Genomic DNA, 13400 nt, shown 5'->3' on the forward strand with positions numbered 1-13400 from the left:
TCAGATTGTAGTCAAAATAAACCTTACCAAGTTTTAGCAATAATAAAATTTTGGCAAGATTTCTTATGTATTGATCAAATTTGGCAACAAACTAAATATAGACATTTTTTGGCAACTTTACCAAAAATAGTATGGTTGAAAATAGCATCAAAGTGAACAGGCCCGTAATCTCATGCATCTAAGATTTGAATGAAGACCAACTCATTGCATGCATATAAATTAGAAAAGTTAATTTCTTCTTAGCCTCGGTGACAATTCCATGGAACGTGTGGTTCCCAAACAAACTGGAATGTACTCCCACCGTTTCACAATGTGTGAAATACTAGAATGAATGTGTGAAATACTAGAATAACTTACATTGTGAAACGGAAGGAGTACTGTATATCACTTGGGTGTTAGTTCATCAATTACTTTATATAATAAAAATAATACAAGGAATTATTTTAATATATTACTTGCTCCATTTCATATTATAATTTGCTTTATTTTTTATCAAATATTTTTAAGTTCGACCAAGCTTATAAAAAAATATAATAACATTTCCAATACTAAACAAGCATACTATTAAAATATATTCAATAAAACTAATTTGGTGGGATAGATGTTGCAAAATTTTTCTATAAATTTAGTCAAACTAAAAAAAAGTTTAACTAGGAAAAAGTCAAAACAATTTGTAATATGAAAGGGAGGGATTATAAAGTTCAGAAATTGATTTACAATAATTTTTTTAAAAAAATGATATATATCGAAAGTTTTTACCAAAACCATATCATTTGGATGACGTGTGTATGAGCAACTAAGGTGTCTGCACATTGTGCACAAGCCGAAAATGTTTTTTTTTCCAATTATTCAGAAAAGATATGTATGGGTACTACTTCCGTTTCATATTATAAGTAACTTTGACTTCTTTTAAGTTAATTGAACATATTAGTTTCATTACGTCTACATTGAACAACAACAACACTTATAGCACTAAATTAGTTTCATTACGTCTACATTGAACATATTAAAAAAGCCTAAAACGACTTCTAATATGAAAGAGAGTTACGGATCCATCATTTCGCTTATTCGACATATTTTCAAACAAAAAGTAATTTGTGAATAAAACTTTTATATACATGTTCCTAGCCATCTAAAAGCAAATACTGCAAATATAAATTTCGATGAAAGCATCAAAATCAGCTCCAAATTTAAAGTTGAAAATTTAAATTTTGTCTGATAAGTATAAGCATAAGCGAAAAGACAAGCCGTTCAGTAGTAGGATTATCTTGAGAAGGAAGTCAAAGTCAAAGCTAGCTGCGATGTGGGGCCAGTCTGCAACGGCGGCAGTTGACTTTGCTGCTAACCCACTCCACTCAGTTCCAGCTGCAAGGTGGCCAAGAAATCCTTCAAAAAAAAAAAAAATCCTCACCTCCTCCTCCATGCGCGCCGCTTCCCACCGCCGCCGCCGCCCAAACGACGGCCACCTCCTCGCTCCCTCGCCACCGTCGCCGGCGGCTGCGCTTGGAGATCGACGGCCGCTTTCGCCGGGACCCATTGGCGCGTGCTCACTGGATCTAGAGGTTGCTTGGCTAGTCTAGGAGGTGAGGTGAGGTTCCTTGGTCACAATGGAAATTTCTGTTTTTTTTCCCCTTAGTATGTGTTTAGTACTCCCTCCGTTTCTAAATATTTGACACCGTTGACTTTTTAGCACATGTTTGACCATTCGTCTTATTCAAAAACTTTTGTGAGATATGTAAAATTATATGCCTACATAAAAATATATTTAACAATGAATCAAATGATAGGAAAAGAATTAATAATTACTTAAATTTTTTGAATAAGACGAACGGTCAAACATATGATAAAAAATCAACGGCGTCAAACATTTCGAAACGGAGGGAGTACTTTATGTTGTTTGCCTCAATGGAAAATTATTGAAATGTGCAGTGCTGTTATCTCAATTTAAATTTACTGAAATTAGATTTGTCTTAACGGGGCACACCTTACCTTACTTAGTCTAGACTGTTTCAACGATATTCAACAATGCCTGTGGATGCAATTTTTAACTTGCATATTTAGTTGACTCATTTTAGCATAGTGCAGGAGGATTTTCTTTTCTTTTTTGGGGTGCTTAATTAATTATACTGCTGGATCATGTGGGTTTGTAGCACAGTAAACTCTGAACACTATTGGGTTTGTAGCACATGTGGGTTTCATAACTTTTTTCACTAAGATAAGCTACGTTTAATTGCTGCACTAGAAAATAATTAAAAGGATCACATCCCATGGTTTGATAAAAAAAAAACAACTGATGATAACATTTCCTCTAAAAACTTTGATCCACAACATCCAATGGCGATGGTCGACACTGAACACTTGGACAGTGCCTGATTTGAGAATACGCAAAAGCCTTGTGTATCATTTGTATTAAGAGAGGGGAAGTTTTAAAACTTTACAAACTTTAGCTGAAAGGAAAAACAAAAAAACAAGGGAACACAGAAAGCGTAGGGCTACACTTCGACAGTGCCTGATTCACTCTCAGCTGAACTCCTTTGGAAACACAATAATTGTGATGCTTCCAAGAGGATCCACATTGTCAAGATAATTAGTGAAGTTGACCCCCCTCCTGTTTTCTTGTAGAGTTGACTTCATTAGACAATTATTGCATCATTTCAGCGTTATGACGAGGCCATCTAGGCCAGTTAAGAAACCATTAGGTGATTCCTTGTCTTGTGCTCCTCAAAACACAAGGATCATTGATCTGGGTGGTGAGGTATAGTCCATGATGCTAGATTTGATCACCCATCTAACATCTCTCTTAAGGTGTCAATCAAATGAAAAATTTATATCACAGTTCACCGAGGGACCGAAATTTCCAGGGCAGAAATTGAACTCCACCAAAAAGGCAAAAACAAAGTTGCATATGCTAATATCACTGAATACGCCCCATGCTATTCATTAAGAATAGCATAACAGAACAGCAGGCCATAAAACATATCTCCGTGGTGCATATGGCACAAGCCAACTGACCAGACGCTTCCATCTTTACTTTTTTCCTGAAGGATAAATTCTGCAATCATTTCTGGCTTGGTAGAACAAGGTAATAGCACAATTGAGGTATGTATTTTTTTATTAATATTTCATACCCTCGATGGTAGTAAATGCGTAATTGTAGATCTCCATTCTTATCTATCTCTCCTGTAATTTTGTTATGGTCATGCATACAAGTGCTACTTCCTGGGGTATTTTTCAATCATTCTGATGTGAGTTATACTAAACTGATTGAAATTCCAACAGATGGCAAGTGCCTTGACAGGGGCGATGACCTCAGTCATCATCAAGCTCAGTGCACTTCTTGGGGAGGAGTACGCAAAGCTGAAAGGATTACAGAGGGAGGTGGAGTTTATGAAAGATGAGCTGAGCAGCATGAATGCTCTCCTTCATAGGCTGGCAGAGGTAGACTCTGACCTCGATGTGCAAACGGAGGAGTGGAGAAACCAAGTACGGGAGATGTCTTATGACATCGAGGATTGTATCGACGGTTTCACACATCGCCTTGGCCACATTGGCATAGCTGAGGCTGCAGGGCCTGTCCAAAGGGTGGCCCAACAACTCAAGGTGCTCAAGGTGCGCCGTCAAATCGCCAGCCAAATCCAAGAGCTCAAGGGACGAGTCGAAGATGCAAGCAAGCGGCGGATGAGGTATAAGCTTGACGATCGTATCTTTGAGCCTAGCATCGCGAGGGCAATTGACCCCCGTTTGCCTTCGCTGTATGCTGAGTCAGACGGGCTTGTTGGTATTGAGACGCCGAGAGCTGTGCTTGTCAAGTTGATAATGGAGGGAGACGATGCATCGTTTCAGCAGCTGAAGGTGATATCCATCGTGGGTCCTGGTGGTCTGGGTAAAACTACACTTGCGAATGAGGTGTACCGTAGACTGGAAGGCCAGTTCCAGTGTCGAGCTTTTGTTTCTCTGTCCCAGCAGCCTGACGTAAAAAGGATTCTGAGAAACATATTCTGCCAAGTTAGTCAGCAAGTGTATGATAGCACAAGTGTATGGGATGAGGAAAATCTTATCGATGCAATCAGAGGATTCCTAAAGGACAAGAGGTACATTACATGGTTCTCTCTATTTGATAGTGCATCATATTTTGGCCAATATCCTTGTCTCTTTATCAGATGGTTTGGTTTACTGGTTGTATGTAGATAAGTATTGTATTAAACATCTCCTATTTTCTGATGAATCAAATGTATACCATAATGGTGATTTTGTGCATCTAGAAATATGCAAAACATACACTTTCTTGTAATTGTGCTTTAGAGGCATTTAAGAGCTTGCTATAAATTAATTGCTACCACTACATAAATACAAATTTTCACTTGTTTCTACAACCAAATCAGAAGTGAGGTGCCTCTGTTTTCTGTTAACAGAATTAGATAAGACTTTGGAGTTTGTGCAGCACAGAAGTATTGTCCTTTTTTAGTTATTTAACATTTAGCACTGATGTGACCATTTTCATATTTTGTAACATTTCATAATTCATATACATTTAAAGGAGTGCAATTGTAATTTCATATGGCAGGTACTTCATTGTCATTGATGATATCTGGAGTATTCAAGCATGGAAGACTATCAAATGCGCTTTGCTTATGAATAATCTTGGAAGCAGAATAATAACTACAACACGGAGTGTTACTATAGCCAAGTCATGTTGCTCTCCTCAACATGATCATGTCTATGAAATAATGCCTCTCAGTACAGCCAATGCAATGAGTTTATTTTTGAAACGAATATTTGGCACAGAAGATATATGCCCTCCCCAATTGGAAGAAATCTCCTGTAAAATATTGAAAAAATGTAGTGGATCTCCATTGGCGATTATTACCATAGCTAGCTTATTGACTAATAAAGCTAGTACAAAAGAAGAATGGGAGAGGGTACATAATTCAATTGGTTCGACACTGGAAAAAGATCCAAGTGTCGAAGAGATGCAGAGGATATTATCCCTTAGCTATGATGATCTTCCTCACCATTTGAAGACATGTCTACTATATCTATGCATATTTCCAGAAGACTGTGAGATTGAGAGAGACCAGCTGGTAAAGAGATGGATCGCCGAAGGGTTCATTAATACAGGAAGTGGACAAGATTTGGAGAAAATAGGCGAGTCGTATCTTAATGATCTTATCAGCAGAAGCATGATTCAGCCAGTGAAAGTTCGATATGATGGCCAGGTTGATTCATGCCGAATCCATGATATGATTCTTGATCTCCTTATGTCCAAGTCAATAAAGGAAAACTTTGCCACTTTCCTTGGTGAACAAAACCAGAAATTAGTGCTGCAAGGCAAGGTTCGCCGGCTCTCTCTCAGCTATTACTCCCAAGAGAATGTCATGGTTCCGTCAACAGCGATCATTTCCAGTTGTCGGTCACTCAGTATCTTTGGGTATGCCGAAGAAATGCCTTCTCTTTCAGAGTTTAGAGTTCTGCGAGTACTTGATATAGAACATGGTGAGGATATGGACAGCAATTATCTGGAGCATGTGAGGAGGCTTTCTCAGTTGAAGTACCTGAGACTGAATGTAAGAAGTATTGATGCACTCCCTGAACAACTCGGAGAACTACAGCATCTGCAGACTCTTGATCTGGTATCGACGAAACTTAGAAAATCACCCAAAAGCATTGTTCGGCTGCAAAATTTGACGTGTTTGCGTATCAATAATCTGGAGTTACCTGAAGGTATTGGGTGCATGCGAGCTCTTCAGGAGGTATCAGAGATCAAAATTAGCAGGAACAGTTCGGCGTCTTCTTTGCAGGAGCTGGGCAATCTGACCAAACTGAAGATTCTTGGGCTATGCTGGTGTATTTCTGATATTCATGGTGGGACTAAAACTTTGGTCAATAACTTGGTTTCATCGCTCCGCAAGCTGGGCAGACTCAACCTTCGATCTCTATGCATTCAGAGTAGTTTCAAGTACTCCATAGATTTCTTGCTGGATTCTTGGCTCCCCACACCACATCTCCTCCAGAAGTTTCAGATGGGCATGTGCTACTACTTCCCAAGAATCCCAGTTTGGATTGCATCACTTGAAAACCTCACCTACCTAGATATCAATCTTAATCCAGTAAAAGAGGAAGTATTGGAGATCCTCGGAAACTTACCCGCATTGCTGTTTCTCTGGCTGACGTCGAAATCGGCTGATCCAAAACAAAGACTCATCATAAACAGCAACATGTTCATGTGCCTGAAGGAACTCTACTTCACCTGCTGGAGCATTGAGTCAGGGTTGATGTTTCAAGAAGGCTGTATGGCAAAGCTTGAGAAGCTGCATCTTCCATTCCATGCTGCCACTGCCCTTGAATTTGGCATCCATCACCTCTCTTCCCTTAGGCTGCTTGTTGTTGAGATCATCTGCAGCGGCGCGACGATTCGGCAGGTGGAGTCATTGGAGGAGACCATCAGGAAGACAGCTGATCTCCTTCCTTACCGCCCCACGGTCGAAATTCGAACATGGGATGAGGAAAATATGGTGGAGGAACAGAAGGAGAAAGACATGGGAGAAGAGGGCACCCAAACAAGCTGTTGAAGTTCAGTCTCTTGCCATCAGTTCCAAAGAAAAAAGTTTATGCTGATGACACATCAGAAGCAATCTTTTTTTTTTCTCCCTAGTAGGATGATTAACCCTTATAATTAATTTTGTTCAAAGATGGAATAACAGCTACAAATACTACAGAAGAGTTATTTTTTGTTCTTTTTTTGTATTTAATAGAAGCTAAAATTACTTGATTTTTATGTACAAAATTTACACAAACATTTGCTGCAACTCAAGGAAATAAAATTGCACATTCTACTTCCTACGTTTCACAATGTAAGTCATTCTAGCATTTCTCACATTCATATTGATGTTAATGAATCTAGATAAATATATATGTCTAGATTCATTAACATCAATATGAATATGGGAAATACTAAAATGACTAACATTGTGGAGTAGAAATTTGCCACCGCCGTCGTGGAGAGAGGACGGCGGAAGCAACCTGACCGGCGGCGAGCTCCCCTGGTCCACCGGCGATGTCAGAACCACGACGGATCATTACATAGCAATGGATTATATTCAATACTAATATCTGTAAAAATCAACAGTACAGTACGACAGTTCTAGTGCAACTTATATATACGGCTATTACCATTTAGCAGCCAAATTACATCATTTTGTCAAAATATCCGACAACAGCGTGACGAGCACGCTGGCACCTACGGATACAAAAGTTACATGTAGCTGGTATCCAGATTCCACCCAGCTATGTACCAAAAAAAGGTAGGAGGAGAAGAAGAGGAGAGAAGAAAAATTAACCCGCGAAAAAAGAAAACCTCAATGTTGCTGCAGTAAGATGATGAGCCATCAGAGTGATCTGAAGCTTTCTATTGGGTCTGATTCCTCAAGCATTGAGGCTGCCTGGAAGCAGTCAGCAGCATCAGCTAGCCTGCCATCATGCTTGTGGACCTTCCCTAGGTAGAACCATGCCATCCGGTTCGTCGGCTCGTGCCTTAGGGCGTCCGAGAGGAAGCTCCTTGCGACGGGGAGATACTTGGGGCCTTGTTTGGACAGGAGGGCGCCGATGGATACCTTTGATGGTACGTGCTCCACCTCGGTCGAGACCGCATTGAAGTATGCAGCCAGTGCGTCCTGTGTCTGCTCACGCACCTCACGCGTGTAACCTGGATGGAAATAAGGGAGTCACAATGACAACAGGATATACGAGGGAAATAAGGTGAGGAGATGGTTTTCCAACTTCTCAGTTTGTAAATGCTTAGCCTACATTGCATGAAAATTCCAAAAGGAAGTAGACAGAGCATTTCAGCATATTGAGACAGTTCCTCACCTTCTGCATGAAGCGTTATGGCCGAGAATGATTTGAGGGCTTTAGCCTTCTGTAAACATATCTCGGCGTCTCTCCAATAGGAAAGACTAGCATACAAGTTGGCAAGACCTTGCCAAACTTCAAACTCGCTCACTTTATTATCAACCTCCTGAAAGAATTTCACACAGAATGAGACGGCAAAGCAGACAAGACATATTGATGAAAAGTACTGTCAAATCACAAGAGGCAGTTTGTAGGTTGAAGTTGTTATGTTCGCAGAAAGAGTTTTTCATCTGGAGAATATCAGACTCTTATGCTAGCCAACTAACTGCAAAAGATAAGGGTTTCATATCTGGAGAATCTCAGTATCCACATGGTTCAAAGAAATCGTACTAGTTCACTCTAAAGTACACAGTACTTGTGAGGAACTAAATGCTAACAGGAGACAAACCTCTGTGCCATTTTTTACGGTACCATAAGCCTTTCGTTGTGCCTGAACAAGAGCAAGAAGGGCACGGTATGCTTCAACTGCTTCCATTGGCAACGATTGAGCAACCTTCAGTTTAGCCTTTATTCTAAGTAATGGCCCTTGTTCCCACTTTGTAGTTTCATCTAATGCAGCATCAGTCACCACCTCTGCTTCTGAATACCTTTGTTGTGCAGAAAGAACCAAAGATAGCAATCTCCAACCTTTAGAAACAGACCCACCAGTTGCATCAATGAACTCCTTTGCACATTTCAAAGCAGCCTGCATGTTTCGTTGCTCAGCATATTCAATACCCATGTCATATATTAAATCTGGGTTGTGACGATCAAGAGAAATCGCTTCACTAAGTGACTTCAAAGACTCAGTCTGCAAGAGAGATCTTTGGTGATCAGATGTAGCGATTCTAGACTTCTTAGCCAGGCAACTCCCCAAGAAGTGGAGCGCAGCGCTCTTTAAATGACCATCTGATGAATCAACATTTGTAACAGCTCTTCTTGCATACTCTACTCCTTCAGAAGCAAGAGAATAATCTGAGCTGCATAACTTAGCAGCTAACAGGAGGGCCATTATGTCACCAGGACTCTCGTTCTTATTCAACAACTTCCTTAACAAATTTAATGCAGCTTCATTATGTGAAGCTGCATAATTGCAAAGAGCTAGACTATACCATCTTCCAGTTCGAGGGTATATTCCAGGTAAAACCTCTTCAAGATGCTTGGCAAGAACAGATGTCTGACCACAAAGTGACAATGCAAATGTTAGATGCTCCATCACTGATGGATCCCAGTGAGTCTTCCCAAGGTACCACTTTTTCAATATTATCATGAGCAAAAGGATTGCCTCTTCCAAGTTATTCTTAGGAACATATGATCCTTCAGTTTGTGAAGCCAAGCTTGGGGGGCTAGCCTCTACGCCACCATACAACAGAAAAACAGCAAATCTCTTCTGAATCCTTGTGCAGCAGTCATCATCGAGATTCCACTGACTAAGAAGAGCACGCCGGTAAGAAGCGAGCGCCTCTTGATAGGCTCCAGCTTGCTTCCAAAGTTCTGGGAGAAGCTCGACAGATTTACTAACGGTTTCCTGAAGCTTTTGTTCAACCATGACATCGGGTATGCCACGTTGGAAAATACTTTCAACAGCATCAAGGACACTTCTACACTGTTGAGCAGCCTCTGCAAGTAAATGGTTTCAAAAGTTATGATATGCATGGAGAGAAATGATTATGTAGTGAAATTTAGCACTTCATACCCACTGCTTTCCCTAACTTCTGAAGAGACATTGACTTCAAGTAAATGGCTTCAAGAACAAGACTGGCAGCATGCTGCGATCCTGAATTCGATGAATCTGAACGTAATTTGTTACTTCGTTTTGAGGGTGGCTTTTCTGAAAGCGATGGTTGAAAGCGCTGGATAGCAGCTTGAAGATCTATCCCATCAAATACTCGCAGTGCAGCTTCTACATTGCCTCTCTGGTATTCCAGTCTCCCTAGGAGAGCCCTCGCTTCCTAGAATTGAAAGCATAAAAAATAAAAAAACCCAGAGTAAGCAAAGATAATAATAATAAAAATAAAACTTACGAGAGCCACTGAAAAAAAGTTTCGGTTATTCTTTTTTTGCTTCTAATCATAGTGGACAACCATCATTGCCAATGCCAACCAAGATATATGTCAAGATCCTATTTTTATCTAAGATACAGAAGAACCATGTCTGATTGAATCTCTTCCAGAAATTTCACTAAAAAGGAAGTTGTGTTAACAATACATTCTGAAATAAGCACAAGCTTGTAGGTCTTAATATAGAAAATGAAATGGCATCTTTTTGCTCCCAACAAAGATTATACAAAGAACAGGTGACTACTTAGATGAACTAAACACTGGAAGATGATCATTTTTGCATTCAATCCACAAAATGTCTACACTGTAAATCTCTTCTGAATTTAAATCGAACCCCTTGATGTTATTTGTTAGTGTCAGAATGGATTCCAGCTCTGAAATTCCTCCTGTATCACAACAACCCATTAACAGAACCATGATCATACGGTTGCGCCATCCGCAAACGATGTTCTCCACAAAAGAAAGCTTTCTTTCTTTTCCACAGCTATCCCTTCATTGCACGCTCTCAAGAAATCAATATCAATATTTCTTCTAAGAAGATTAACATAGCTAAGTCTCCACCCAACATTCAAAAGCTAGGGCACACAGAACCACCATCTCCACAAAGATTACACCCTAAATTTCCCCCAAAACAAAATCATCTTTTTCTCCGGACATAATTTCCTCATTATTAGATCAAAATGCTCCTAAATTCAACCAAACCAACTCCATATTGTCAAATCAAAATGGATATACCACACCCTTCCACATAGTCTCATCTAATCAACCCTCAATCCCGAAACGATCGCGAAACGCGAGAAATTTATCCAGGAACATCGCGCGAATATCATTCGTTGCATCCCGATCTCCCCCCAAACGCAACAACCAACAACATCAGATAGCTACGCCATTGACCGAAAGATTCGAATCCTGCCATTCCACCACCTCGCCCCCCACCCAGGAGGAACGCGATTCCACCTCTCGGAGATCGAACGAACCAAGAATCCAAAGAGCGAGCGAGACGAGCGCGACAGGGAGGGATTTCGATTCGATTCGAAATTTCGAATTCGAATTCGATTTCGAGAGCGGACCTCGTAGTTGAGGGAGAGGCCCTCGCGGAGCGACGACTCGGCCTCCTGGATGTTGCCGTCGTCGACCCTCGCCTCCGACGACTCCGACGCCGCCGCCGCCGCGCTGGCCGTCTCCAGCTCCAGCAACGCCCTCGCCTTCGCCTTCACCGGCGAAGCTACCGCCGCCGCCGCCGACGCCGAGTCCCTCCCGCCGCCGCCGGGGCTGACCTCGCTGCCGTTATTATCCGACTCCGCCATCGCCGCAGCCATTGTTGATCGCCTCAACTCCGCCGCCGCCGCCGCCACATCCCACGGCAATGCTGGGGGAGGGGAGGAGGAGTTCTTGGCTAGGAGAGGGAGATGGAGGAGGAGGAGGTGAGATCCATGGCCATGGAGGCTTCTTGGACCTCACTGTATTTATTTTATTTTTATTTTTATTTTTTTATTTGGTGGAATTATTATTATTTTTCGAGTTTGGCCGGCACGTTGTACGTTACTAACGGTCTGTAATACAGTGTAATTTTGCCGGCAAATTGAGCCGCAGCCAAGATTTTTAACTTTAAAACTTAAAACTTAATTTTTAAGTTGATTTTGTAGCATTGGTTTTTAAGTCGTGCATAACACACATATAAAAGTTCTAATTATAAATTGTTTTGTTCGTATTTATCGTTTTAGGGTTTATCGAGTTGTAACTTACTCACTCTCACTCTATCCCAAAATATAAGAATCTATAATCGGATGAGAAATTTTCTAGTACTACGAATCCAAATTGACTGCCTGTTCAGATTCACAGTACTACTTCATCCATTCCTAGGTTTTTATATTTTTGGAGTGGATGGAGTATTTCCGCTACTCCTAAAAGTAGGGTTTATTTTGTTCTAGTGCTAATATCCTATAGTTGTTGCGAAATGTATTTCATCTGCATTGCATATATTAGGAGTACTAATTAGTAGGATCATTTATGATATTTTTGTCATGGAGAAAATTTTATTTAGTGCATAATAAGTCCACGCGTCAATGTACAAATAAATAATAATATTACTAGGTGTTTAGAGGTCTCTCTTGTGGTACAGTACGTTGTAAGATGGATCGTGTTTGTACACGTAAAATCTATCTAGAAAGTACTCCGATCCAACTAAAAGCTTATTAGGTGTGTACAATAGAGAATCAACATCAACTGTCATTTTTTCGTTGTCCTGTTCTCGATGGCATATATCAGTTTTTCTCTTCACTTAAAGGAATGTCAGTTTTTGAGGCTGTCCAAGTTAACATAATTGACAACCAGACGACTACGCAATGACAGTTTTAAGGTTGTCCATGTTAACTAAGGTTGTCCATAATCGACAACAGATGACTCCGGCAATTTCTAGGTCAATGGCCACGCGTAATAAGACAGCCTCATCATTTCATCTACAAATAATAAGCCGTAAAAAAAAATGAACGAAGCAAATTGGAAACAGTTTATGAATAAAACTTGTACATATTTTTTTAATATAGAGAAAATATTTTCTATATGAAGTACAAAAGAAAGCATGATACAGAAAAACTAAAAACCAACTCTAATTTTTTTTTCAATTTGTTTTTTCTACGGCTGATAAGCCAAGAGACAAGCGACTGATAAACAGTCTACTTTGAAACAAATTTTGATAGGATTGTTGCTGTGGATTATCTACTTAATTATATGATAAAATTAAATATTTTGATAAAAACCTAACAAATAACATAATTACTTAGAAAAACTTCTACTAGTATTTTCCCTCAATACTTTCGATTTTGTTATGTTGGATTGCCTTGAGATTAGTGTGATAAGAGGAAAAAATTTTGCACAGCCGTGTGCCAATGTGGAGTCATCAGGTGCTTCAATGTCGATATTATATCACCTACCACTGGGAAAAAAAATATCACTCTACTATAATTGCGAGAATCTATACTAAGAATCAGATAGTCGAACCTAGGTTGATAGATTCCACCGTAAATAACCTAACCAACCAAGAGTACGCTTGGTTAGTGCATAACATCTTCTTTCAAAACAACGGCAATCCACTCCACAGTTTAACATAATGCAAATTTTCATCACAGCTGCTCCAAGTATATAAATTTTCTCTTCTCTTAGTTTTCTCCTTTTGCAATAGGTGCTTTCTCCCTTACAATAAAATCTGAGTTGGCCATCGTTCAAGGGAAAAAAATAAAAATTGAGGGTTTGTTCACGTTGCTACCATTTTCAACCTTACTACCTTATTAAGTTTTGGCATTGCAAAATTTTGGTAAGATTGCCAAAATTTGGCAAGATTTCATATGTACCTACTAAAATTTGGTAACAAACTAAGGTTGTGTTTAGTTTACACTGAAATTGAAAGTTTGGTTGATATTAGAACGATGTGACGGAAAAGTTGGAAGTTTGTGT

General features: G+C 39.9%; 2 protein-coding genes across 4 annotated transcripts; one reads left to right on the top strand and one right to left on the bottom strand.

Moving 5' to 3' along the window:
- The first annotated feature begins 1377 nt into the window (after nt 1–1377).
- On the top strand, nt 1378–6840 carry LOC4352543 (disease resistance protein RGA5-like). Of its 3 annotated transcripts, none has more exons than XM_015764778.3 (3): nt 1378–1583; nt 3280–4091; nt 4565–6840. In XM_015764778.3, exons 2-3 carry the CDS (start codon nt 3280–3282, stop codon nt 6567–6569), a joined length of 2817 nt encoding a protein of 938 aa, XP_015620264.1. In that variant the 5' UTR covers nt 1378–1583; the 3' UTR covers nt 6570–6840. The 3 variants fall into 3 exon arrangements, with proteins under 3 accessions (XP_015620264.1, XP_015620262.1, XP_066162475.1); XM_015764776.3 differs by having other exon boundaries at nt 1406–1588; XM_066306378.1 differs by lacking the exon at nt 1378–1583 and adding an exon at nt 2977–3099.
- A 236-nt stretch (nt 6841–7076) lies between these two features.
- LOC4352544 (protein NPG1) lies at nt 7077–11435 on the bottom strand. The gene is made up of 5 exons (XM_015764780.3): nt 11018–11435; nt 9584–9839; nt 8297–9507; nt 7867–8014; nt 7077–7702 (listed from the first exon to the last, which is right to left on the bottom strand). The coding sequence occupies exons 1-5, from the start codon at nt 11264–11266 to the stop codon at nt 7386–7388; spliced, it is 2181 nt and encodes a 726-aa protein (XP_015620266.1). The 5' UTR covers nt 11267–11435; the 3' UTR covers nt 7077–7385.
- Between the last annotated feature and the right edge of the window lie 1965 nt (nt 11436–13400).

This window comes from Oryza sativa, chromosome 12, assembly GCF_034140825.1.
Source record: "Oryza sativa Japonica Group chromosome 12, ASM3414082v1".
NCBI lineage: Eukaryota > Viridiplantae > Streptophyta > Magnoliopsida > Poales > Poaceae > Oryza > Oryza sativa.

What these genes read in the sequence shown, in the direction of transcription:
- LOC4352543 (XM_015764778.3), top strand. Translation starts at nt 3,280, where the DNA reads ATGGCAAGTGCCTTGACAGGGGCGATGACCTCAGTCATCATCAAGCTC. An exon ending in GGATTCCTAAAGGACAAGAG is followed by an intron (nt 4,092 to 4,564) that starts GTACATTACATG and finishes TTCATATGGCAG; the next exon opens with GTACTTCATTGTCATTGATG.
- LOC4352544 (XM_015764780.3), bottom strand. Translation starts at nt 11,266, where the DNA reads ATGGCTGCGGCGATGGCGGAGTCGGATAATAACGGCAGCGAGGTCAGC. An exon ending in GAAGTTAGGGAAAGCAGTGG is followed by an intron (nt 9,508 to 9,583) that starts GTATGAAGTGCT and finishes ATTTACTTGCAG; the next exon opens with AGGCTGCTCAACAGTGTAGA. An exon ending in CATAACGCTTCATGCAGAAG is followed by an intron (nt 7,703 to 7,866) that starts GTGAGGAACTGT and finishes ATTTCCATCCAG; the next exon opens with GTTACACGCGTGAGGTGCGT.